General features: G+C 39.3%; 1 protein-coding gene across 1 annotated transcript in view; it reads left to right on the plus strand.

The window, feature by feature from the left end:
- The first annotated feature begins 6,816 nt into the window (after positions 1–6,816).
- Positions 6,817–25,294, plus strand: part of LOC124787859 (regulator of telomere elongation helicase 1 homolog) — a 106,619-nt gene continuing 88,141 nt past the window's right edge. Inside the window, exons 1-7 of the mRNA XM_047254822.1 lie at positions 6,817–7,286; positions 7,372–7,588; positions 9,587–9,753; positions 11,414–11,668; positions 17,192–17,305; positions 19,831–20,037; positions 20,159–20,350. Of these exons, the coding sequence (XP_047110778.1) occupies positions 7,185–7,286; positions 7,372–7,588; positions 9,587–9,753; positions 11,414–11,668; positions 17,192–17,305; positions 19,831–20,037; positions 20,159–20,350 (1,254 nt within the window). The 5' untranslated portion in view covers positions 6,817–7,184. The remainder of the gene's footprint in view (positions 7,287–7,371; positions 7,589–9,586; positions 9,754–11,413; positions 11,669–17,191; positions 17,306–19,830; positions 20,038–20,158; positions 20,351–25,294) is intronic.

Below are 25,294 nucleotides of genomic sequence, written 5' to 3' on the forward strand. Positions count from 1 at the left end.
TTTACATATTTGGTAGGACTTGTAAAACTTTAAGGAGAAAAAATGCAAATGTTATTAGTAATGCTGCAAATTGATTGGGATCATTGCTTCATTGCATAAAAAGGGAGATAGGTCTGATGTTAACAACCAGCACCCAGTCTCACTTCTGACAGCCTTATCCAAAATTTTTGAAAAAGTATTGTATTCAAGGGTAGCTTCACATATTTGTAAAAATGAAGTACTATCGAAACATCAGTCTAGTTTTCAGAAGGTATTTTCAACAGAAAATGCTGTATTTGCTTTTCATTGATCAAATGTCAAATGTTCTGAATAACTGAACATCACCCAGTGAGACTTTTTGTGATCTGTCAAAGGCTTTTGACTGTGTGAACCATGAAATTCTTCTAGTTAAACTTAAGATTGTGCTATGAGTAGTACATGGCCCAAATAGTTTAATTAGTATATAACTGGAATAATGCAAAAGGTTGAAATTAACAATACAGATAGTCTGCAGAAATCAGCCGGGTCCTCTAACTGGGGAGGTATCAAGGATGGTGTCCCACATGGTTCAGTCCTAGGTCCCTTATTATTCTTAATGTATATTAATGACATACCACTCTATATTCATGAAGATAAAAAACTAGTTCTTTTTGCTGATCGTATAAGGACAGTAATCACATACAACAAACAAGAATTAGTTGAGGAAATTGTAAATAATGTCTTCTAGGAAATTATTCAGTGGTTGTCTGCAAATGTATTATCATTAAATTTTAAGAAAACACAGTATATACACTTCTGTACAGTAAATAACATACCACCATTGATAAACATAGACTTTTGACGGAGGTCTGGTCCTAGGGCAGAATATTCAAAATTTCTGGATGTGAACGCATGTAATCAGAATAGCAACTGGAGCATAGCCAAGAGCACCTTGCAGACATTTATTTAAGGAACTAGGGATGTTAACAGTACCTTCACACTACATACACTGATCAGACAGAACATTATGACCACCTACCAAATAGCCAGTATGTCAACCTTTGGCTAGGATAACAGTGGTGATGCATTGTGGCATAGAAGCAATGAGGCTGTGGTAGGTCACTGGAGGGAATTGGTACCACATCGGCAACACAAGTCACCTAATTCCTGTAAACTCTGTGGAGGGAGCAATGAGATCTGATGTGTTTGGTTGAATTCTAGATGTGTTTGATCAGGTTCAGATCTGGTGAGCTGGGGGTCAGTATATCTATTGAAACTTGCCACTCCATCACGCTCCTGGCTTTGTGACACAGTGTGTTATCTTGTTGGAAAATGTCACTGCTGTCAGGAAACATGATCATCATGAAGGGTTGTATGTGTTCTGAAAGCAGTGTACGATACTCCTTGGCCATCTGGGCCTTGCACGAGCTCCACTGGACGTGTGGACGCTCACGTGAATATTCCCCAGAACATAATGGAGCCTCCAGCTTGCCTCCACCCCACAGTATAGGTGTCAAGGAGCTGATCTCCTGGAAAACGACAGATTCGCACCCTCCCATCAGCCCGATGAAGAAGGTACAAGGATTCATCAGAGTATACAACACTCTGCCACTGCAATGTCCAGTGCCAATGGTTACATACCCATTTCAGTCACAATTGCCAATGTTGTGGTGTTAACATTGGCACATGTGAAAGTCATTGGTTGTGGAGACTCATTGTTAGAAGTATTTGGTGCACTGTGTGTTCAGACACGCTTGTACTCTGCACAGCATTAAAGTCTGATGTTAGCACAGTTCGTTGCCTGTCCTGTTTTACCAGTCTACCCCACCTAGGCATCCAACATCTGTACTGAGAGGTGGCCACCCTACCTCATGATGACTGGATGTGATTTCACCTTGGTTCGCCACATGTTGAATACACTCATCATAGCACTCCCCGAACACCTGACAGGCGTGCAGTTCCTGAAATGCTTGTAATGAGACTCTGCGCCATCATAATGTGCCCTTAGTCAAACAGAGATAGATCAGACACTGTCCCCATTCTGCACACTGACAGCACGCTCACCGATACTACATGAACCATGTGTGTGTCTGACTAGGAGTCATTCCTCGCCAGGTATCTCTGCTGCCGCCTGGACGAGTCCATATTAATGACAGGTCAATGGTCACAATGTTCTGCCTGAATGGTGTATATTCACTGATGAGGTTTGTTATTACTAAACCATCCCATTTCAAAAATAATAGCTTAGAGCAAAGCTACAATACTAGAATAAGGATGGTATTCACTATTCTGGGTTAAATCTGACTTTGGCACAGAAAGGGGTGAATTATGCTGCCACAGAACTCTTTGGTCATTTACAAAATAGCTTTAAAAATCTAACAGATAGCCAACCAGCATTTAAAAAGAAATTAAAAGAATTTCTAAATGACAACTCCTTCTACTCAATAGATGCATTTTTAGATATGAAGTAATACTTGTACAAAGAATTATATCATGTAAAGAAATCTTATGTTAAACTGACATTCAATATCTTTACGACATGTCACATTCGTGATATGTGAAACAAGTATTAATGTAATGTAATGCCATCTCCATGATTAGTAATTTTAATATATTGCGAGTTTAGTCGCAGATGCTAGAAACTCCATCTTAGCTTACGCTACTACAGAAAGTTAGCCCACAGTGTTTCATTGTGACGTATTGCTGGATAGGCCGGCAGTAAGAGGTAATGTTAGGTTAGGTTAGTGGTGTACGACTGTCGAAGTATCTAATAACTAGCCATAGATTATACCAGACGAATGCTGCACTCACACTACCAGTAAATCCGGGAGGGACTACAGCATTCAAGTAATCTTCTCAAAAGTTAGTGACTTTTTGCTTGCTAAAGAAGATACAACAGGGTGTGGAACGCAAAACCAGGCCGTCGTACACAGCGATAATGTTCCGGTGCCTGCGCGCGTTTCAGTAATAATGGAAAACTATAAACGCCGTCCAACCAGTCGTGCACGAACTAACCATTTCCACTGATGTACCGACACTGTGCGGACTTTGTTATTTTGTAAGGCAGCTGCAGCCAAAGCCAGTGAAACTGGCCGAAACCATCTGAGAAAAAGGCCTCTTTGTGTGAAACCAGGTTAGTGTGAGGTGTGATAATATCGTATTTGTTACCCGAGCGTGTTGCCATTGTCGAAGCCTCATTTGCACTGGATCTTTTGTGAAAACAAAGAATTGGTTTCAGGAGAAATTTCCAGGATGTTCTGTGCCAGCAAGATGCACCATACAGGAATTGATTGAAAAATGGCAGCGTACAGGATAGGTTCATAATGCTCCCAGGAACAGAAAACCACCTGCCTGCTCACCTGAGTTAAAGAGGAAGGTGCAGGAGATAATGACGAGAAGTCCGCATAAGTCAACCAAGAGACTGAGTCAACAGGTTAATGCAAGTGAGAGAAGTTGTAGTCGTGTTTTAAGGGGACTGAAAACTGTTACTGGATAAGTCTTTTGCAAGAACAGACGGAGCCTGACCTACAGAAGAGACTGCGTTTCTGTTCATGGCTGTTGAGAAATGTTGCCAATGGTATCTTGGACCCACTAAGGTTCATCATGAATGATGAGGAGTATGGGTACACAAATTCCAAAAACAGCCGGTATTGATCTAAAGAAAATCCACACGCAATCCGCCAGGTATCCTTGAATGATTAGAACATTGGTGCTTGGTGTGCCATTTCCGGGGCATTGTGGGATCCAAATTCTTTGAGATGACAGTGAACAATGATGTGTTTTTAGGAGAAGAGTTTTATTCAAACTTGTCGGTCAGTTATGTTACTTTCAGTGGGATGGCGCAACATGCCTCACATCAGCTGCGTCATTGTCCTGCTTGCATGAGATGTTTACACCAGAGAGGGCAATCAGCAAAGAGTTGTTCACTTGTGGCTTTTACTTGTGGGAACTGTTAATGGAAGAGTATACAAAACACATCCACATACAATTGAAGTACTCAGTACCAGGACCAGTATCTCATCACTAGCGTGGCAACACAAGAAATGAGAAGGATATATGTGAATAACCTGAAGCGTGCTCACATGTGTGCTGAATTTGGTGGAGGACACTTTTGGCACCTACTGTGAAGGCAAGTAATCATATCCAATACATTACGTTTCATTTTATGTTCAGGTATTGACTTTACGGGTCGGTTTTACGTCCCACATCCAGTACTTCTAGAGGAATGTACAATGCTGTTGATAGCTGGCTACTCTCTATTCATTTTATTTATTTATTTGGAGTTCTGTAGATCCATATGCGAATTCATCTCTGGGTATAGAACTAGTCAAATTTTTACAAATTATTGTTTAGTGCACAAGTACATTGTTCTTATAATATAAATAACAGGAACAGGCGAGCTAACAGGTAACCTAGCATATGAGTTATCATATTTGACCTCTGGCTGAATATACAGTTATACACACAAATATACATACGTTTCAGTTTTAAATTACATTGTAGATAGTCAAAGAAAGATGATTAGGCCAAGAAGGTCTCAACAATAGATTTAAGCATACTCAGGAGGTATTATGCATTTTGGCTCAGAAATTCGTCTATACTTCAATAAGATCCATCTAGAAGGAACTGCATCAGCTTTTCTTTAAACTTGGGCATGTTCCCAACCAGTTCTTCGATTATTGGTGGAAGGGCATTAAAAATCTGGGTGCCACTCTATAAACCTCCTTCTGGACCATGCTTTATGTTTTTAGATCATAATGAATATCAAGTTTTCTTTTGGTGTTACAATTATGGTACATACTATGGGTTTTAAATAAGTTGCTATATTTTTAAAACAAAGCACCCAAGGGAAAAAATAGTTGTTGTAAAGGTTTGAAGATCTCTAAATAGATTTCTGCATGAGTGCCTAGGATATACTCCACACATAATTCTTACAGCTCTCTTCTGTGCATGGAACATTTTTCTTGATATTGATTGAGTTCCCCAGAATATTACACCATAGGTCATAAGTTGATGGAAATATCCAAAGTATGCTGTTTTTATTGTGGCCATCTCCCTGCTGTATGATATGATTCTCAAGGCAAATGTTGCTGAGTTTAACCTTTTGCACATATCTTGAATGTGGTAGTGCCACTTAAGTTTGCTCTCTACATGCAGACCCAAGAATTTGGAGGACTCAACCTTTACAATCTCATGTTCATCCATTTTTAGATTCATTTCATTGGCAGCTTTGTACTAGAGGGAAAAGGAACATAATTTATCTTTTTTAGACTGATGGAAAGAACATTAGTTTCGAACCATTTTTGCATATCTGCAAAAGCCTTATTTACTATTTCATTTGACACATTCATCAGGGGACTATTATCTACCATGATAGTGCAATTTATGTGTATGGAACTTTTATTGTCGATCTCGTTTCTTTCTAGTGCATTCGAAAGACGGTCTATCTAGTAACAAAGCGCTTTTGGGAATCTTCTCCAAAGTCAGTATTGCCAGAGATAGGGGCATCAATATTTCCCCATACCTAACTCGTGTTACGAGTTAGACATGGGAAACTATTGTTACATTGTTAGTAAAAATATTGTTAGGAGTCTCGTAACAATATTTATACTGAGACACTACTATGAATAACTATTATTCATACTTCACAATCAGCTGATCACTCTCTTGACTAATCTTGACACTTGCACTTCCTACAACTAGGACTTTTTACATATTCATTCTTCAGCCTTAATATTTCTGCTTCTGAATGTAAACTAGTTTCCTATTTGGTGAATAGTCTGTATTTATAACGCTATGTATCGAAGGTTCTTTGTACAAGGAAATAATAGAATATTCACTACTTTTCTCGAACAAATACCTGACAGAATAAGGTATCGAGATCACTAGAATGGCTGCGGCTTTTCTCATAGGCATGTGTTAGCTATCTATGTGCCAGACAGAAACGTATAAAATACGACGACGAGGACGCGCGTGCTACAAAGAAAAGTACAACTACTCGATAACTCGGTTCAGTCGAGTCGACTGACGAAAGAAACGAACGAATATTGTGCGGGCTGAATGGCGGCACGGGCGCCAATGCGGGCGGTCCCACAAGGGGCCCAAATGTATCCGCCTCTGGTGGCAGATCACTTACAAGTATTAGAAAAATAAGTGATCCCAATACTGAGCCTTGATATACCCAGCCTGAAGAAACCTGGCCACCATGCAGTCCTTACGTGATTACTTTCTACGACACAGATAGGATTCAAGCCATTTGCCTACTGTTCCACTCATACCTAGGGTGTTGGCTTTATTTAGGGGGATATGGTGACTTACACTGTCAAAAGCTTTTTCGAAACCCAAACTGGCTACTGCTGAGGGTGCTGTATTTACTAAGATGTTCAACCATTCGGCCGTGTATCAATTTCCCTAGTACCTTAGAAAGAAAGTGAGAGTAATGGGTCGATAATTTGTAGCATCAGTCTTTTCTCCCTTTTTATAAATGGGTCCTATAAGTCCATATTTTAGCCTGTCAGGGAATACTCCTTCCTCCAGTGACATATTACAAATATGGCTGAGGACTACTTATTTCTCTACAACAATATTTCCATAATTTACTGGAAATGTTATCAACTCCTGCAGAGCTTTTACTTTTAAAACACAGAATTACTTTCTCTGTTTCCTTCACTGCTGTTTTCCGCACAAGCATCTCATCTATTTTGTTAGTACCTACGTTCGTAAGACCACACAATACCAAACCATGTGATATGAAATTAATGAAATATCAACAATGATCAAATATGTCACTTTGTCGCAGAGAGTACCCTTTGGCGAAGTTCCAAGTTTCATATTTATTTGATCTTTGCAAAACGATTCGCGCGGGTGACAGTTGTGTTTTCATTGGTAGCGAGCTTTGTTTGAAAGATGTGTTAAGTTGACAGTCGTATGTTATTGTTCATATATTGTGTATTTACCCCTATTCGATGTAGTTACTACGAATACCCTGACAGAAATTCTGTACTAGCGTAAGATAACATACCGGCACGGACTTTTCGAGTAATGATAGTCTTTCCCTCGTTGGTTTCAAGTCGTTTAGATTATGCGCTGTTAGTGGGATTGTACTGACAGTGAGAAATGATCACGTGAAATATTAATGTTTTGTAAAAGGATGTGCTACACGCTGTCGTTTTCCCTTGTGGGCTTGTTGTAAGTCTAATTTTACCACCCTGACTAAAGCGATCACAATGCCGGAATATAATATAAGAGACGTTTCGGTGAACTTTCCATTTGAACCATATGCTGTGCAGAGGACTTACATGGAAAAAGTTATAGAATGCCTCCAGCACGTAAGTCTTATCGATATTGTTTGCTGCTTAAAGATGTTTTGCCGTATGTTGCATAGAAAACAATCGTTTTGCTTTCGTCTTCCAGAAGAAGAATGGTGTTCTGGAGTCTCCTACTGGAACTGGAAAAACTCTGAGCTTGCTGTGTGCTTCACTAGCATGGCTAACAGTAAAGAAAGCTCAGCTTCAAATGAAGGCGCAAGGTGGACTGTTTGAGCTACCTGGTGGGGACTTTGTGACTGGCCTTGCAGACAGTCTGAACACTGCAGTTGGTGGATCTACAAAAGGACAACAATCTGTGTGGGGTAAATAACAACAGTATTATAGCTGCAAGTACATCAGCAGATGTTGTTCCAAGCACTACACACGTATCTGTTGTCTCATACTAGTTTGGATTTTATTGTTCTTACAGCATCAACTTTTGCAGTTGATAAAGCAAATGTAATGGAATGATTGTGTTCTCGTTTAACTGATATTGACGCCGATAACCACATTTGAAACTGATATGAAGCAATTCAATGGAAAAAAGCAGTAATACTAATACACTTTGTAAATTATTAAATTGCTTTGTATACAGCCTCAGTATAATATTTCAGATTTTTGAAAACAGAAGTTGTAGTAGCAAGTTGATGTTCTTTAATGTAAACTATACTTCAAATTCAGAATGAATCCTTCAGTCTGCCATGGAACTGTTATATTAAAACTGTGTGCTATACCTTTCTCCTACCTTCAAAATCTCATTAACATTCTCCTCTATAAACCAGGCTGTGAAAGTAGATCATGAGTCACGCCAGGATATCTTACTTGGTAAGAGCATTACTTGCAAAAGGCAAGATTCTGGGTTCAAGTCCTGGATCAGCACACAGTTTTGTTCTGTCAGAAAGTTTCAATAGTTCAAATGGCTTTCTTTGCCACGTAACAGTTGAAATAGCATCTCCAAGGTAGTATCTGAATGGTTTTATTTGTTACATTATAGCAAGAAAAATGTGCTGATAATACTGGAAAAAATAATAAATAGTTCGTCAGTTATATAGACCAGTTTATTGAATAGAAAATCTGTGAAATTAGTTAGCTTCATACAAATAGAGTTATCACTTCCTATTCCCTATAACTAAACAGGTGAAAAGGTAAATGTCTCTCCAAGCTTTTTAACATTAATTTAGTAGATAACCTGTTACTTCGATTTGGTGATTTCAGTCTTCTTGGCACGACATAGTGAGTCTGTAGCTCACATACAAACCTATGATATTTTCTTCTTCCTTCGATATTTTCACCTAAAATAGACTTTTGATGTTATTTTGGAGAATATTGTTTTGTTGACTTTTCAGTTAAAGATACTTGTAGAATCTTACACCAAACCACATTACAGTATGAAAGCATCAGTTTTCTTCCTCCTCCTTGCTCATATGCATAGTTTTTGGAAGCTCTAAGCATTTATCAGTTTCATGATAGTTTGTTATGATGGTTCATTTAATAACTAGTTTAAATTAAGCAGCTTTTCCCAGATGATGCCTTCTTCTTGGTATTTATTCCTTACATTGGGCGGGGGGGGGGGGGGGGATTTGTTTTTGGTAGTTCTAATTTTCCTGTTGAAAATTATGGTGATGATGTTGATATGTTATGGAAAGTTCTGTGATCACCACTGCCACAGCAGTCAGTGAAATATAAATAAATAAATAAATAGAGAGTATTCCCCCTTGTGGTAAAGAAAATCAATAACTTTGTTTTTACAGTGTGTTAAAATTAGCTCCTGAAACTCAAATACAAGCAGATTTCATTCCATTGTGAAGACCAGAAAATAACATAATTAGTTGGATGAGTTTTGTGATTGGTAGATCACAAAAGCAATCACCTGTTTCATATCTGCAGTGTAGAGGACATACAGTATGTATTTTAGATATGCAATATACTGAGCGATGTGGTGGAGTGGTTAGCACACTGGACACGCATTCAGGAGGATGACAGTTGAAACCCGCGTCCGACCATCCTGGTGTAGGTTTTCTGTGATTTCCCTAAATCAGTTCAGGCAAATGCCAGGATGCTTCCTTTGGAAGGATGTGTCCGACTTTCTTCTCATACTTCCCTAATCCGATTGGACCGATGACCTCGCTGTTTGGTCCCCTCCCCCTAATTGGGCAGACAGCTAGATTTGCAATAGAAGTTCAAACTTACATTGTGCTGTTGACATTGATGTTTTTGACAACATATCAAATAATACAAGGTATTATATTGCTCAACAAAAATATTAAAATTTTTGTATTGTTTTGGTTATTTTTGTGATTTATGGTTTACTTATTTACCAGGTGTTCCAAAAATTATTTATGCATCGAGAACACATTCACAGCTCTCACAAGCAATGCAGGAACTGAAACGTACTGCCTATAACCATGTTCGTGTAACAGTATTAGGGTCTCGTAACCAGCTGTGTATTCATCCTGAAGTATCCAAAGAACTTAACAGCAGTGCCAAGGTAGGATTGATGTTTTTCTTATATATTTTTTATAGTAGACCCTTCTTCACTAGTTTTAATCATTTCAAAATTAGGAGCCACAGAACAGCTTCCAAATATGCAACACACTGTACTTCTATTATCTTTTGTGTTCAGAATGTCGTGCTTGCAGTGTCATTCAACCTTCTAGAAACATAATTTATGAGGGTCATCCCTTAAGTAAGTTTTCCTATTTTACTTCTCTGCAAATATAAATGTGCCCATGACATATGAGGGCTGGTGAGTTTGACTGGTATGTGTTGACAGCACTTACACTGGTGTATGCTGCATGCCACAGTATCTTGTTAGCACACTGCCAGTTAGCATGGAGTTGATATCCATCGTATGGGGATGCCTGTATGAGCATTCAAATGATTTGATGTTGGCATGTATAGTTTATGGAAGGGTGCAAAGATGTGCACGACGACAGCACACAGGGAGGCTTACTACAGTGATGTATGATGATGCCATTATTTCAATTTGTGTTATTGTGCAGGAAGATCATTGCATTACCATTCACAACATATTAATGTGGCTACATCTGGGGGCTACACTTGGAAGCTCATCCATCACAAAGATCCTGAAAGACACTCCTCGCTACCAAAATGTCTGTGCAAGATGGGCGCCATGTTTTCTGAATGATGTCTGCAAGCAGCAACAGATGGATTCAGCCAAAATGTTCTGGAAATGCATTGGAGAGAGGGAGAGGGAGATATCTGCTCTTCAAATGGCTTATTACTGGGTGAGACCTGAGACAGAATGTCAGGGCATGGTGTGGAAGAAACCTAGCACAGTGCACGAAAGAAATAAAGATCAAACATTCGGCAGAGAAAATTATGGCAACCATGTTTTGGGACTGTGAGGGTACTTCTACACAACCTGTTTTGCAACACCACAATGAATACTGAGAGGTACAAGTTGCCATCAAAAGAAAAGTCTTGGATTTTTGTCTTGCAGAGTTCTCTCCCTTCATGGCAGTGCTCATACAGCTTGGGTGACTCAGGTGGAGCTTGGAAGGTTCAATTGGGAAGTGTTCCTGCATCCTCCATATTCACCAGGTCTTGCCCCCAAGTGATTTTCACATGTTCTTGCAACTCGTGAAGTCACACCAACAGTGAACAGCTGGTTACGGGCACACGGCCAGCTCCAGTACGACACTAGTGTGGAAAAATTTATATCCTATTACCAAAAATGTTTGGAAAAACTGAACAGCTATGAGAAGACAGAAGCACTGTACAATGCCAATAAAATTATTTCAACATGATAAATTTTGTGTAATTTTTTTTTTTTCTATAAAATAGGAAAACTTGCTTATTGGGTGCCCCTTGTGTATGTTTTTATTTCCATTTTTATTTTTAATTTTTAATTTATTAACTTTAACACATCCATTTATGACACTCTTATGTTTACTGATTACAGATCGCTAACAAATGTGATGCTAACTTTTATACACCAGTATTGTTTGTAATCAGTATCAACAATTTCTTCTGTTTGATTATATATTGTTTGTACCATCATAAATCAGGTGATGGATGGATTGTGACTGTTGTGTTGTTACAATAAATTGATCATTCGTAACTACGTTTGTGTTTGAGTGCTGCAAATTTTTAATAGATGTTGTGAATTTACTGCATTTTCCCAGGTGCACATGTGCCGTGTTAGAGTCTCATCTCGCACATGCTATTTCTACAATAATGTGGAATCCAAGAAAGAAGATCCTGCCTTTAGGAATGAGGGTATTCTCGATATTGAGGACCTTGTTGTAGCAGGACGTAAGACCAAATGTTGCCCGTACTTTATGGCTCATGAACTTAAGCAGACAGCAGATGTAGTCTTCTTACCATACAACTACTTGCTTGATCCCAATACAAGGACAACATTTGGTGTGGAAATAAATGTACGTATTATAGATGGTAGTAATAGTAGTACTGGGTATAACTGTGAATGAATTGTGTGGGAAACAGAAGTTTATTTGTAGAAATTCACTTATTTCTTGAATGAATTGTATTTGCATGTTCCTGAATTAAGTTATTATGTTTATTAACAGTTTTAGGCTTCAGATAATTCTGTGAGTATCAACACAGTATTACTTCCAGAAAGAAACAAAATGTTCGAATTATTTGCAATACAACATAATTTACATTAGCTTGAAAATGGTTGCTACATTGTCTGTAGTTAAGTCTGAATTGTCTCTGCTAACTCAGGATAAATTTTTTTTTGTCTCATTATGTACAAATGTGTGTCTATGATTTAATGTTCTCAAGACCTGTCAAGAATGAACAGCATACTGCAATGTGCACTAACAAATGAATAAAAGTTGTACATAAACATGCATAGCAGCATTGCCCCAGTCAATGTGTATATGTTTTTTTATTTTATTTTCTTTATTCATTGAAGGAACAACTCAAAACGTAACAGGATTTGTCAAGGTAATACAGTGCCAATTGGCAGGCCAAAATATGACACACAACATACATAACATGCTTTAAGAGGAGAGGGCAGGTAGCCTGTGTTGGTAGGGCAGGGGTCGGCCATCACATTGATTAGAGAACCATCCCGTCATTTGCCTTAGTGATCTAGAAAAACCCAAATCGGAATTGCCACACACAGCATCTCCATCCTTCTGACTATGAAGTCAGTGTCTTAACAGATGCACTGCCTTATTCAGTAATTCTCTGTTGTATAGTGTCCCTTCATTTACACACAAATTGTTTCAGGTAACTTGCAATGTAAGACATAGTTCCCTTCTTCACTGCCCACACACTGAGGGCACCCGCTGATGACTCCTGGATTGTTTCTAGCCACTTCAATGTAAAACATAGTTCGACTCTTCACTGCCATTCACACTAAGACACCAGTTGATGACTCCTGGACTGAGAAGATGCTGCTGTGCCCCTTGCCTCGATTTCGACCTCCATATTCAACTATGTGCTACTGTCCACTTGAAAAACTATCAACTGACTTTACTGTTGTGCGTTATACATCTTGACACACCTTCCTTCTGAAATTAGTAAAGCATAATCGTGTATTGAAATGTTACAAGGTACTGTAGTTATCCCCTTTCTTTACTATCCACTACTGTGATTCCTGTAAGTCATATTTAATTGTTCAATATGCACTACTTGTGAAAAACATTTACCTGCCTTTCAAACAAATCTGTTTTAGTAATCTTTTTCAATTCTTTTGCAATTTATTGCACAATTTTGTCACCTGTTGTAAACTGCTATTCTGAGCTTTTTTCTGGGAAAACACAACTCCAAACTGACTCTTGTTCCACGATTATATGTAGAACTATTAGTGAAGTATTTAGTAATATTTTCCCTGATATGCACCACAGATTGATGTATATTCTCACTTGATGTAGTAAGGATGTCCAACTTTTTAAATAGCTCTTAACAGTGAGCCCAGTTACTACTTCTATTTGTTATTATTATGGCCCTTTCCTGTGGTTTAAAATCCATGTCCTTGTTGTGTGCCATCAGTCTCCAGAAAAGAATACCAAGCTAGGAATTGAATGTATGTAAGCATAGCATGTTACCATAAGACAATGTCTGTTCCAAACAGATGCTAACACCCTAAGATTGTAGCGTGCTGATGACATTCTTTTGTGCCAGTATCTGTGCATATTCACTCTATGTTAGCTGACAGTCAATGTTCACCTTTAAAAACAATGTGTTTGCTACACAGTCCTATATACACGTAGTCGAGAAAAGTCATGGGATACCTCTTAATATCATGTTGGACCTCCTTTTGCCCAGTGTAGTCCAGCAACTTGATATAGGACAGACTCAACTAGTCGTTGGAAGTCCCCTACAGAAATATTGAGCCATGCTGCCTCTATAACCGCCCATAATTATGAAAGTGTTGCCAGTGCAGTATTTTGTGCATGAACTGGCCTTTTGATTACATCCCATCACTATGTTGATAGTGTGTATCTATGAATATTGAATTCCCTAACAACTTCCGAAATGGAACATCCCATGCATCTAGCTCCAACTACCATTCTGCGTTCAGTGTCTATTAATTCCTGTTGTGCAACCATAATGCCGTTGGAAATCTCTTCACATGAATCACATGAGTACCAGTGACAGCTCTGCCAATGCCCTGCCCTTGTATACCTTGTGTACGTGGTACTACAGCCATCTATATATGTACATAATGTTATCTCACAACTTTTGTCACCTCAGTGTACATGTGTTTTGTTTGCTCTAAGAAAGGACAGTATCTGGGAACTTAGCAACAGTTTCAATCTTGTTTATTAGCCTTTCACTCTCTCAAGACTTCAAATGTACGGCGAGTTGATTAATTTGGGGGAGGGGACCAAGCAGCGAGGTCATCGGTTATATCTGATTAGGGAAGGAAGTTGGCCGTACCCTTTCAAAGGAACCAGCCCAGCTTTTGCCTGAAGCAATGCAGGGAAATCACAGAAAACCTAAATCAGGATGGCCAGATGCAGGTTTGAACTGTCATCCTCCGTAACGTGAGTCGAGTGTGCTAACCGCTACGCCATCTCGCTTGGTGTATGGTAAAAGACTACCTACAGTTGTTCCACCCAGGACTCTTTGGTTTGTTCCAGTGAATAATAGCATGTAAGGGCAAGGTTAGCATAATTTTATTTTTATCATTACTAAAGGCATGCTGGATGTGTCTGTTGTAATAGCTTATATGCAGTGCTTTTTTTCTGAAAAAAGTTGCCAGTACTCATGATGTCCTGTTGGCCAGCTGCTCTAAGTAAAAAACTGGTTTAATCGAAATGGATTAAGTACAACATGGCGATGGCATAAAGAACACAATTTATAAGTACACAATCAAAATCTGATTACTTTCAAATTATCAGTATAAACAAGAAGCATATTCTGTTTAATTCCGAGGGGGGGGGGGAGATACATTTAGAATATAATCTGTCAAGGCCTTCACATACTTGGGATCACAGAAGGAGGGGGGGGGGGGAGAGAGAGTTAAGGGTGTGTAGAATAACAGCATTGGAATTGCACCAACAATATTATTCTGAGTAACTGTTGTGAACATAAAAAAGGTAGGTTACCAGTTATTTTGAGTCTGTTGTAAGGTCTGGAATTATCTTCAGTTGAATAGAAGTAATGAAAATAAAATATTAACACTATGAAAGATGATTATTAAAAATATGTCCAATGCAAAGGCTAGTTGTTTGAGCAAGCCGCTTATTAGAGGCACAAATATGAGCATTTTAACTATCCCCTGCCGTCGTATTTTTAAACTGTGTATCTCTATATTCAACAACTCAAAAGTGGAAAACAATTGTCATCACATGTATAATACAAGAACTAAAGAGATTTTGCATTGCCCTCTTAAAGATTACAACTCTATCCCCAGTTTCCGTAGTGCACCTTTGGGAGCCGCCACTTTTTTCAGTTTTCTTTGAATGCAATATACAGATGGAAATGGTTATAGAGTTATAAAACAACTGGCTCCTATTGTAGCAACAATTCTGTGAAAAATGGAGCATTTTGTGTTGTTGGAAAAAGAGACATATGTTTCCGTCTGTTATGGAAGCGCACAAGGCTAAGTCACAGACATGTGGTCTATAGTTTGGGGACATGAAAACAGGATTCTACCTATTCCGTCACTCTAAGTTACAGTATATGTAAGGTACAGTCATATGTCACTGTTGCCAATTTGTCATATAATTATCAAAACGAAATTCTGCAAGCTGCACAGCTAGCAAAACGTGGATGCTAGACTCATTCATGATATCCAGAAGGCCATAAGTGGTAGAGTACAGGCTGATACAGGTTTTATTAACTTCCAGAAAGCCTTTGATACTATTCTGCACTTGTCTGAGATACCAGACTTTGTATGCAGTTGGACTGGTACTTGTGAACATCAAGGATAGCTAATATTACACCAACACCAAAAGGTCTTGATAACTTTTTTGTAATGTATGGGTTTACAGCTGTCAGATATCTGGGGATATCCAACCAGATCATTTTGAAATGTGTTGTGACAACCCCATAAATCTGCATGTATGGTAGGCAGATGCCAGACTAAGATTCACTAGAAAATGTAATTCACCCTTGAAGGAACTCACCTAGTACTACAGTATTACTGGTTCTTGAGTGTTGCTCAGTAGCCTGGAACTCATATCAAATTTATTTGACAGGAAAGAATAGGAAAATTCCAAGAAAAGTTGTATGGTCTGTATAGTCAGTATGTGAGCAGACATTGTCACAAATATCCAAACATCTGTCATCTCACTCTAGTTGTATTTTGCATATTGACGGTGAGGGTATAATTACAGAATTTTGAGCCTATACATGGTAGCATAGAATTAGTTGTTCTTTCCACACAGCATTCACGAATAAAATAGGAAGAGAGGAAAATGATATTGATGCACCATGTAGTTACTGTGTGACTGTTAGAGTTCAGTTATAGGTGTAACTGTAGAAGATCTCCTGTCCAGCCATCCGGATTTAGGTTTCTCATGATTTCCCTCAATCGCTCCAGGCATATGCTGGGGTGGTTCTGTTGAAAAGAGCACAGCCAGTTTCTTGGGCAGTTGACTTGGGCAGCTGTAGAAGAGTTGTAATGCCCCTGATGTATTTGTTACCTGGGTGACACTCAATCACTAGTCCACTTATGAAGTCACAAGACTGATCTGTTCCACTGTTACTGCTTCTGTACTGACAACACAATACTCCCTGCCTCATTTTTGCAGTGGCAGGTCCATCTCTCATGACATGGTGTGGTTAGTTCTGTATTACATAGGGGTAGCCAGATATTTTTGATCAGATGGTATATATGTTAAAAGTAAAGTAAGGGCACTTGGGAGTAATACAACTTTGTCTATGTTACAGAGAGAGAAAGGAAACGGAAGGGACTATTGTTGTCATCTGCATCAGGACTTTATGCAGAATCAGCGGTGATGAGTGAAAATATTTGCTGGAACAGAATTTGAACCCTGAATCTCCTGCTTACTAGGCAGTTGCGTTAACCACAGTGATACGTAGTCACAGTGTTTATTGCAGATGTGTGGACTATCTTGGCATGCTTCTCAGCTGACCCACATTCTCACCTAGTGCCGCTTATCCGTAGTCCCTGTCCATGTCCTCCATGCTCACTACTTTCAGATTCCTGCAGGAGATCAGATGTAAATGTGCATCCGCACTGAAGATCGTAGATTTGTTATCCATCGAGGCAAATCAGTTACATGGATGTAAGGTGTCTGTTCTTTTTGAACATGTCCGAAAGAATAGACACCGTGCATTCGTATAGTTCTCTGTGTTACCGACTTGAAGTATGCATGCAAATTGCAGTGTCAGGGTTTTCTTTCCCAAGGTAGCTGTTGTTAATATGCACTGATGGTTTTATGTCTGAGATTGCTGTTGTTAAAGAATCATGTGTCTATCACAATACTGAACTAATAATCACATCTTCTTTTCAGAACAATGTTATAATTCTGGATGAGGCACATAATATTGAGAAAATGTGTGAAGAATCTGCCTCTTTCCAAATCTCAAGTTCTGATATTGCCCTGTGCATACAAGAGGTTACTCAGGTTAGTATCTGTTTGTTCTTTCCTTCAGTGATTAGCAGTATTTGCTTGGTAGGAATAAGAAAGGTAAGTGTGTCCATTTATTTTATCACCAGATCCTTACATGATTTGGGGGTTCTTTGCCTTCTGCTGTTGCAGGCTCTCTTGTATGTGACATGACTTATTTTATGACATTATTCATTTTATATAATAGTGTCTTCCTGCAATAGGCAACATTAATTTTATAAAATATATATGCACTCTCTCTAGCTACTACAGGCTGTATTCGACCCAGGACAAACAGGAGATCCGGGAAAAACCCGGGAATTTTTTCATCCGGGAGAAAAGCGGGAATTTTTTTAGAATTCCAGGACTTTTTTTGTTGGTTTTAGTTTTCAGTTATGTTTATGTAATTTTGACTGGAAGAAATTATAATCTAACAAAGGATATTACTGCATCCTGCCACTGCAGAATGATACTGCAGCAATAAAACATGAACAAGAGGAAAAAACTAAAATAAAACTGAAGTTGCAAAGGAAATGTGCCATATACACACTAAAACACAGTGCTCCTTCCAGTAGCAAAATGTGTCAAAGTCATTAGGAAGACTATGCTATGCTTCATAACAACAAATTGCCTCTGATGAGCATGACGTCATCATAACTGTTTACATTAGATTCGTGTGAGGAGTTGCAAGCGAGCCCATGCGCATGCACAGTTGAGTCGCGCATGTACCTTCTCTCGCTTCTGGCTACAAAAGTGTGGATGTTAGCTGTGCAAGATGCTACCCGGAAAAATTTTACTGGCGCGCGCAAGCTGCCATATTTATTGGCAGCAAACCGGGGCATCTGCCTCGGGCAGCATTTCCAGTTAAGCTTTAATCGCCTTGCAGAACAACGAAGTTATTTTTGTCGATTTGCTAAATAAATATGGCTTTATTAATCTTATCCACTGAGGCAGTCAATTTATTGAAACAAAGTGTTTAATTCCACACTATTGGCTAGTTTCAACTGTTCACTGCATTTCAAAAGAGCATGTTTCCATCTTCTAGCACATATGGCATTATGCTATAATAAACAACCAAAAATGAGATAATACACTGGTACTCCAAGAAAATTTACAACCGAATCTGGACATACGAATGTGCACTTTAAGCCGAATTATGCATTTTAGTTTGGTTCATGAAATTCCTCTGATGTCTTGTTTCTTTTATGTCATAACGTAAGATCTTCTAATATTTTACTTGTATGAACATACGGGCTTCCTGTGTCATCATAGCTGTGCAACTGTGGTGACGCCTGTTATCTGGCGCCCTCTGGCAACTGCTGAAACGAACCTCTTTCAGACAGGTTGCGGGAAAACATTGTGAATGATTGATTGAAAAATGTTGCTTTCAAAGTAAATTTCTTTTTACGCAAGATGAACTAAGTATGAGAATGTGTGATGAATTTGTTAAATAACAGAGAGTTTGACTCTCATTTAATAATCACATATTTGAGGATGACCATTTGGAAAAAATTTCGAGCTCAGAAGATCAGACATTTATGTCGGTATTAAAAATTTTACTGGTACATTTGTGTGACGTGTCTTAAAGTGTAACACGCACAAAAAAGATCAACATTATGCATGAAAGTTTCACTTCTCTTGCAGCTTATTATTCGTCGAGACCAGTATTATATGTGAAAGCTCTGCTTTTCTTGTAGCAACACTATGTATATTAATTTACACCATAAACTTTTCCTATTTGTGTGTACATGCTACTTAACAGTGATAATGCTATTGGTTGACTACATCGTGTGTCCTAAGCTCTGAATATCCGCTGTATCAGCTGGCGAGATCACGTGGCATAAGTTATGACTGGCTTACAAAAGTGCATCGCAATCTCATTTTCAATGCTTCGGAAAGTAACATGCAGTGTTTGGTGGAATTGAAATTTGTACTTTAGCAATACGAAAATGTGCAGCGGACATGGTCTTTTTTGTCTGAGTTTTATTTTCTAAAGGGCTGAGAAATTCTATGCCGGTGTATAAAACCATAACCATTCAAAGGACTGATAAGTTTTACAGTTATGAGGAAAAGTATAATGTCACTTAACACGGAAGAAGTGTATTTTCACCTGGGAGATAGTGTGTTTTTAACCAGGAAATCCGGGAATATTTTTTTCCTTGTCCGCGTATACACCCCGTACTATGTCGCCACACCAAATGACTGTTCTCTATTAGGTCTGTTTGTTTTCCACCACAGCATCATACCCACTCACCCCTAACCCCCCCCCCCCCCCCCATTCTCTCTCTCTCTCTCTCTCTCTCTCTCTCTCTCTCTCTCTCTCTCTCTCTCTCTCTCTCTCTCTCTCTCTCTCTCTCAACCCCCACCCCCTCCATCCCACTTTTCTCTCTCTCAGACTGAGTATGCTGAAGTGTTGTACAGAGTGTTACAATAATGGATATTATCAAACTTTTTTAACGGCAGATGTCTGTCGTACAATGTAACACATTAGAAAGTATTGTTATTCTGGTATGTAACAGACAGTACCTTTTAATTTTTCCCAGGTAATGGAAGACATGTATGCTGAAACGCAGACTGGATTTACTCAGTCCGATGGTGATTCAACACCGAAGGACTTCACAGCAGATGATTTGTGTGTCCTTAAGACAATGTTCCTGGAACTGGAAAAGGCAGTTGATGCAGTTGAGGTTACTCCAGAGGGTAGCACATATCCTGGAAGCTTTCTTTTTGAGCTTATGTCTAAAGCTGAGGTGAATTGTTGAGAGCTTGTACTTTTCAGATGTATTTTGATATTTAGTTCTCCCAAGAAACAAATTTTATTTTATTTTGTCACTGTTTTTCATGATTCTAAAGTAACTTTCTTTTTAACAGATTACACATGGCAGAAAAAATCTTGTTGTTGACTTACTTAGTAAAATTATCCAGTATTTGTCAACAACAAGTACATCACCATTCCAGAGGAAGGGTACAGGTCTACAGAAATTTGTAGAAGTGCTGAGGATAGCATTTAGTACAGATGTAAATTCATCCCGACACATTGATCATGTTAAACGCTGCTATAAGGTGAGTTTCACAATGTGATAATACTTCCATAGCAAGTTCTGCACTGTACTGATGTTACAGATACAGTCATACTGGTAGATAAATGTTTTAGCTCCCATTTTGGGTAGTATTTCTTTGACTTTGTGATTTTGGAGCTAGGTTATTTCACTATCACTATATTTTGGGGCAGTTCAGCTGCAGTACCAATACAATACAGTCGTCTAGGGTAAAATAGCTATGTAGGTATCTGTGTATTCTGTGCTAATTAGCTCCAAGGAAGTACATTGTCTGAAAGTTTAGCAGTGCTTTCAGTCTTATTTTTGTGCCTACTGACCACTCAAGGACTCAGCAGTAAAGAGAGTTCTTACCTTTTGCTCCTTCAGTTATTTATATTCCACCAAGGATTTTCCGTTACCGTATTTGCTGACATGAAATTTGGAGTAGTTTTTAGTCATCTCATCCACGTCTTGTCATTTGTTTACATGTGTGTGTAATACTTTGCTAAGTATAGTGCAGACATACTGTACTTGCTTCCATGGTATTTCATCGGATGGGAGTTACTAGTTTTGCCATCTTCCAAAGGTGCAATGTACAATAACACAGATATTCCAATTATATTAATGACTGTCTGTGTGTCATGTTTCTGGTGACTAATCCATGTGGCACCAACAGCTAGTGAATTGTGTTAGGTTCACCTTGACAGTTTGGATTCTGCTTAACATGACAAATTAATAATGATAACATCCAATTGTTAGTATGTAGAACAAACCACCCACACAGTTGGTGTGCACTGTGCTGAACAGAAGCACCATATAAAACAAAGAGAACTATACAATTCAGCCATGATAGAACAGTGCGTAGATATTGGTCACAGAATACTATTTGAGAACACGATAATCTTGGCTCAGATGACTGTTTCGAGGTTTTACCATAAAAGTGGTAGTCAGTATTTGAATTTGGTGCAAAAACTTCTACAGAGAACATGGCTATGCACTTAGTAGGTCAAGGAGCGAGCCTTGGGCACCAAACAGAAACAGAGGGAAATTCTTGTCACTTACATTTCTGTGGGATGAGCAGTTTCGAATGTGGGGCTGATTCCGTATGCTTGCTGATGTCAGTGCACCCATGGTGGGTCAGTGCTGTGATGGGCTGCTTAGCTCACCTTGTGCATATGCATTAATTCAGCCTATCTCCAGAATGTTGTTGATGCTGCTGCCTTGTGTATATACAGTGGACATCTTACATACCCTGACAGTCAGAAATTTTAGCTCATGGGGATGGTTGTGGGGGCAAATGACAAAAGCTTGAAAATTTTATCATATTGACATGGCTCGAGTACCCAAGAACATTTTGTCCATTCTCCAACAGTATCAGATGCTATATACAGTAATAATAATAATAATAATAATAATAATAGAAACAATAAGCGATAAAATTGATGATAAGTTAAAAATAATGGAGATTAGCTGAAAGCATTTAAACTGTAGCAGGAAAGCAAATCACAGCAGTTACATGATCCTGTTTAAATGTATGTAATTACCTGGCCCTATAAGGGTCCCTTTAACACTTTGAACCCAACATTGATGTTGAATGCATGGAAGATCAGAAGGTTTCGTGAAGACCGTGACCTGCATTTGTGCAGAGTTGGGTTGCAGCGAGTGTGCAGACCATTGGTAACTCAGGAAGACTACACGAGAGAGTTAAACATTTTATTGAGATTTATGGTGCTACACTTGTAGCATGGTGACCCCCCTTTCCTCCCCTTTGTCATGTGGCATGGATGACACATCGTGCCCTGCGGTGGCCAGCTGTCAGACAAGAAGCTGGCCGTGACATAGGCATCCATGAAATCTGTCACCCAGAAGCCCATTCAGCAGCACATGCCCCAGTCACCTATGGCATGGCCGTTTATGGAAGGTCACAGTGGTGCAGAAGTGTGCTAGAACGGTTGTAGGGGTGACAGCTTCCAGGAGAATTTGACCTTCTGAGCAAAGGCACATGGTGCCAGGACACCAATACCATTGTAGGAGGGTAGCAGCTGTATTGCCAGGGAAGGAGTATGGCTTCGGCTGAAGTGAGCCTGAAGGTGGCCCACCAATAGAAAGGTGCAAAGTCCAGTTAGAAAGACTTGGTGCTAGAAAATGGTCTAGCAGTGGCAAAGGTCCAAAGTTGTAGTGGCTGCTTGCTGACCTGTGGCTCCCTCCATAGCCCTCTTGTTGTAATAAGTGCTGCTTTTTTGTAAATGCCTCTGCTAAAATTGACTGTTGTTTATAATGGTTAAAAACTCATTTGTTGTGCTGATGTACTGCTTACAGCTATATACGGAATAACTGATCTGTGGATCAGTGGTGTAGGAACTGCTTGGTGTGACCTGCAAGAGCCCCATATTTCTGCTGTTCCAACAGGATTTTGGTCCCCAGCTTGATTGGCCCTACAGTGCATAAACAGCCCTGTTCCTGTGACTGTGATGCCAGTGCCTTGCCCGCCACTTTCTGTTTATGGCTTCTTCATCTGCTGTGGCTGAGCTGCTATTTTCCACAGTATTGGCCAAAAAATAGTGACGGCACTACAGCAGAGTGGGAAATGGCTGTATGGTCCACCTGTAGGGAACGGCGGTATGGACCACCAGTAGGAAACGGCTACTTCCATTGAATTTCTACCGGTCTCTGGTGGCTCCACCAGAGATCAGCAGGAAGTCAATGGAACAAGAACTGAACTATATATGAAAGTAAATTGTTGAGTATGTATGAAAGTGAAATGTTGAGTAAATGACACACTAGACATGATCACCTCAGCTATGGCATTAACCACAAGTCTGAGGAGGACAGGACAGGACAGGACAGGACAGGACAGGAGAAATCCAAACATGGAGAACTGATTGAACTCTAAAAAGTAAAGTCGCCATTAAGTGTTATCTTGCACCAATACAAATGGATTGAAAGCTGCAGGAAGACATTTCTCTGTTGATCCTAACTCAATATGTTGTTGATGGAGGCAAGAAGATTAACACATGGCTGCAAAGGTAAGCTTCGAATCTTTCCATGGGCCTAAAACAGGGAAATATGCTGAAATTTATAGTGATGTAATTGGTTATGTCAATGAACTTCAGAATGATGATGATTACAAAATGATTCAGAACAAGGCTTGTGAGATAGCTGTCATGCTCAACATTGACAGAAAAGATTTTAAAGCAAGCGTTGGTTGGGTGATTTGTTTTATGAGATGACAAATTCCCAGTCTACGAAGGAGAATGTCTTTGCACCATTGTTTAGCTTGAGACTACACAGGTAAAATAATGGAGTTCCACCGTTACGTAATACAAGTGCAACAGCAATATGACTGTTTCCTCACCCAGGTTGGTAACACAGACCAGATGCCATTGTTTTTTGATACACCTCATAACACCTCTGTTGCTCCAACTGGCTCAGAAAGTGTCCTTGTGAGGACGACTGGAATGGAGAAACTAAGATGAACGGAGAAACTAAGATGCACAGAGATGATGTGCATTATAGCAGATGGCAATAAACTTCCACTGTATCCCATCTTCAAAAGGAAGACATTACCAGAGGAGACCATCCCACATGGAATTCACTTATGAGTATCACTGTATGATAGTAGATTTGATGGTGGATTCATTGGAGAAAGTCTGGGGAAGACGACAAGGGGCATTATTACAAAGGAAGTCCTTTTTTGTCGTAGACAGTTTCTGGGGTCACCTTGTGGAAGCTGTAAAGGAGAAAATGAAATGGATGAAATCTCATTCTGTGTGAAACTTGAAAGACTAGCACTCATGGAAGAAAAGATTCTGGCAAGACATGGCTCAGCCACAGCCTGGGGAATGGTTCTAAAAGAAATTTTCACTCTGCAGTGGGCTTTACACTGATATGAAATTCCCTTCAGATTAAAAACTATGATCCAGACTGAGACTCGAACTCGGGACCTTCGACTTTCACGGGCAAGTGCTCTGTCAACTGAGCTACCCAAGCATGACTCGCAATCCATCTTCACATCTTTATTTCCACCAGTACCATATGTCCAGGAGTAAAGCTGTGAGGATGGTTTATGAGTCGTGCTTGGTTAGCTTAACCAGTAGAGCACTTGCCTATGAAAGGCAAAGTTCACGAGTTTGCCTCTTGATCCAGCATACAGTTTTAATCTCCCAGGAAGTTTCAAGCAAATGGATCTCTGCACACATATTAATATGTAAACAAGAAAAACAAATAGGCTCTGTATGTAATGGCTTTCTTGTTGATTTTCAAAATGATGAGACAGATGTGTGAGAAAAAAATATGAGTAACAATATTATGAGAAGGAAATTTGCTACTCACCATATAGTGGAGAGATGCTGAGTCAGAGATAGGCACAACAAAAAGACTTTCACAATTATAGCTTTTGGCAATTAAGGCATTTGTCAACAATAGACGCACATACGCAAACGTAACTCACACACACGACTGTAGTTTCAGGCAACTGAAACCACACTGCGAGCACTGGTGCTGCTGCTCCTTTATTTATTTGGAGATAAGCACATTTTATCTTTATAGATGGAATGAGATATTGGGTTAGTGCACAAATTTGTAGCATTTTCCCATAAGTTTAATAAACACAACAGGTACATGTAAAAGAGACTAAGCCACCAGTAGTATATTCTCCTTCACTGTTTACAATGGTCTTCTAATGCTGGGAAAGCTTTCAATTCTGGGACTATAGAAATCACATGGTTTTGAGGTGGAGCGTGTTTTTATCTGGAAGATCAAGTTAATAAGATGGGTGCAGATGACTCCTGTATAGTGTTTTTGGGTAGTCTAGCAGAATATTGGTGGTCGTTATCGTGGAGTAGCATCATTTTGTGCAGTCTTCCTTTTTCTTGTTCTTGGGTAGCATCTGCAAGACGTCAAGACTATAAATGTCAGCAGCAGTGGTTACACCTCAGGAAAGCAATTTATAGTACACTACACCGTCATC

Source organism: Schistocerca piceifrons, chromosome 3 (genome assembly GCF_021461385.2).
Source record: "Schistocerca piceifrons isolate TAMUIC-IGC-003096 chromosome 3, iqSchPice1.1, whole genome shotgun sequence".
Taxonomy (NCBI): Eukaryota; Metazoa; Arthropoda; class Insecta; order Orthoptera; family Acrididae; genus Schistocerca; species Schistocerca piceifrons.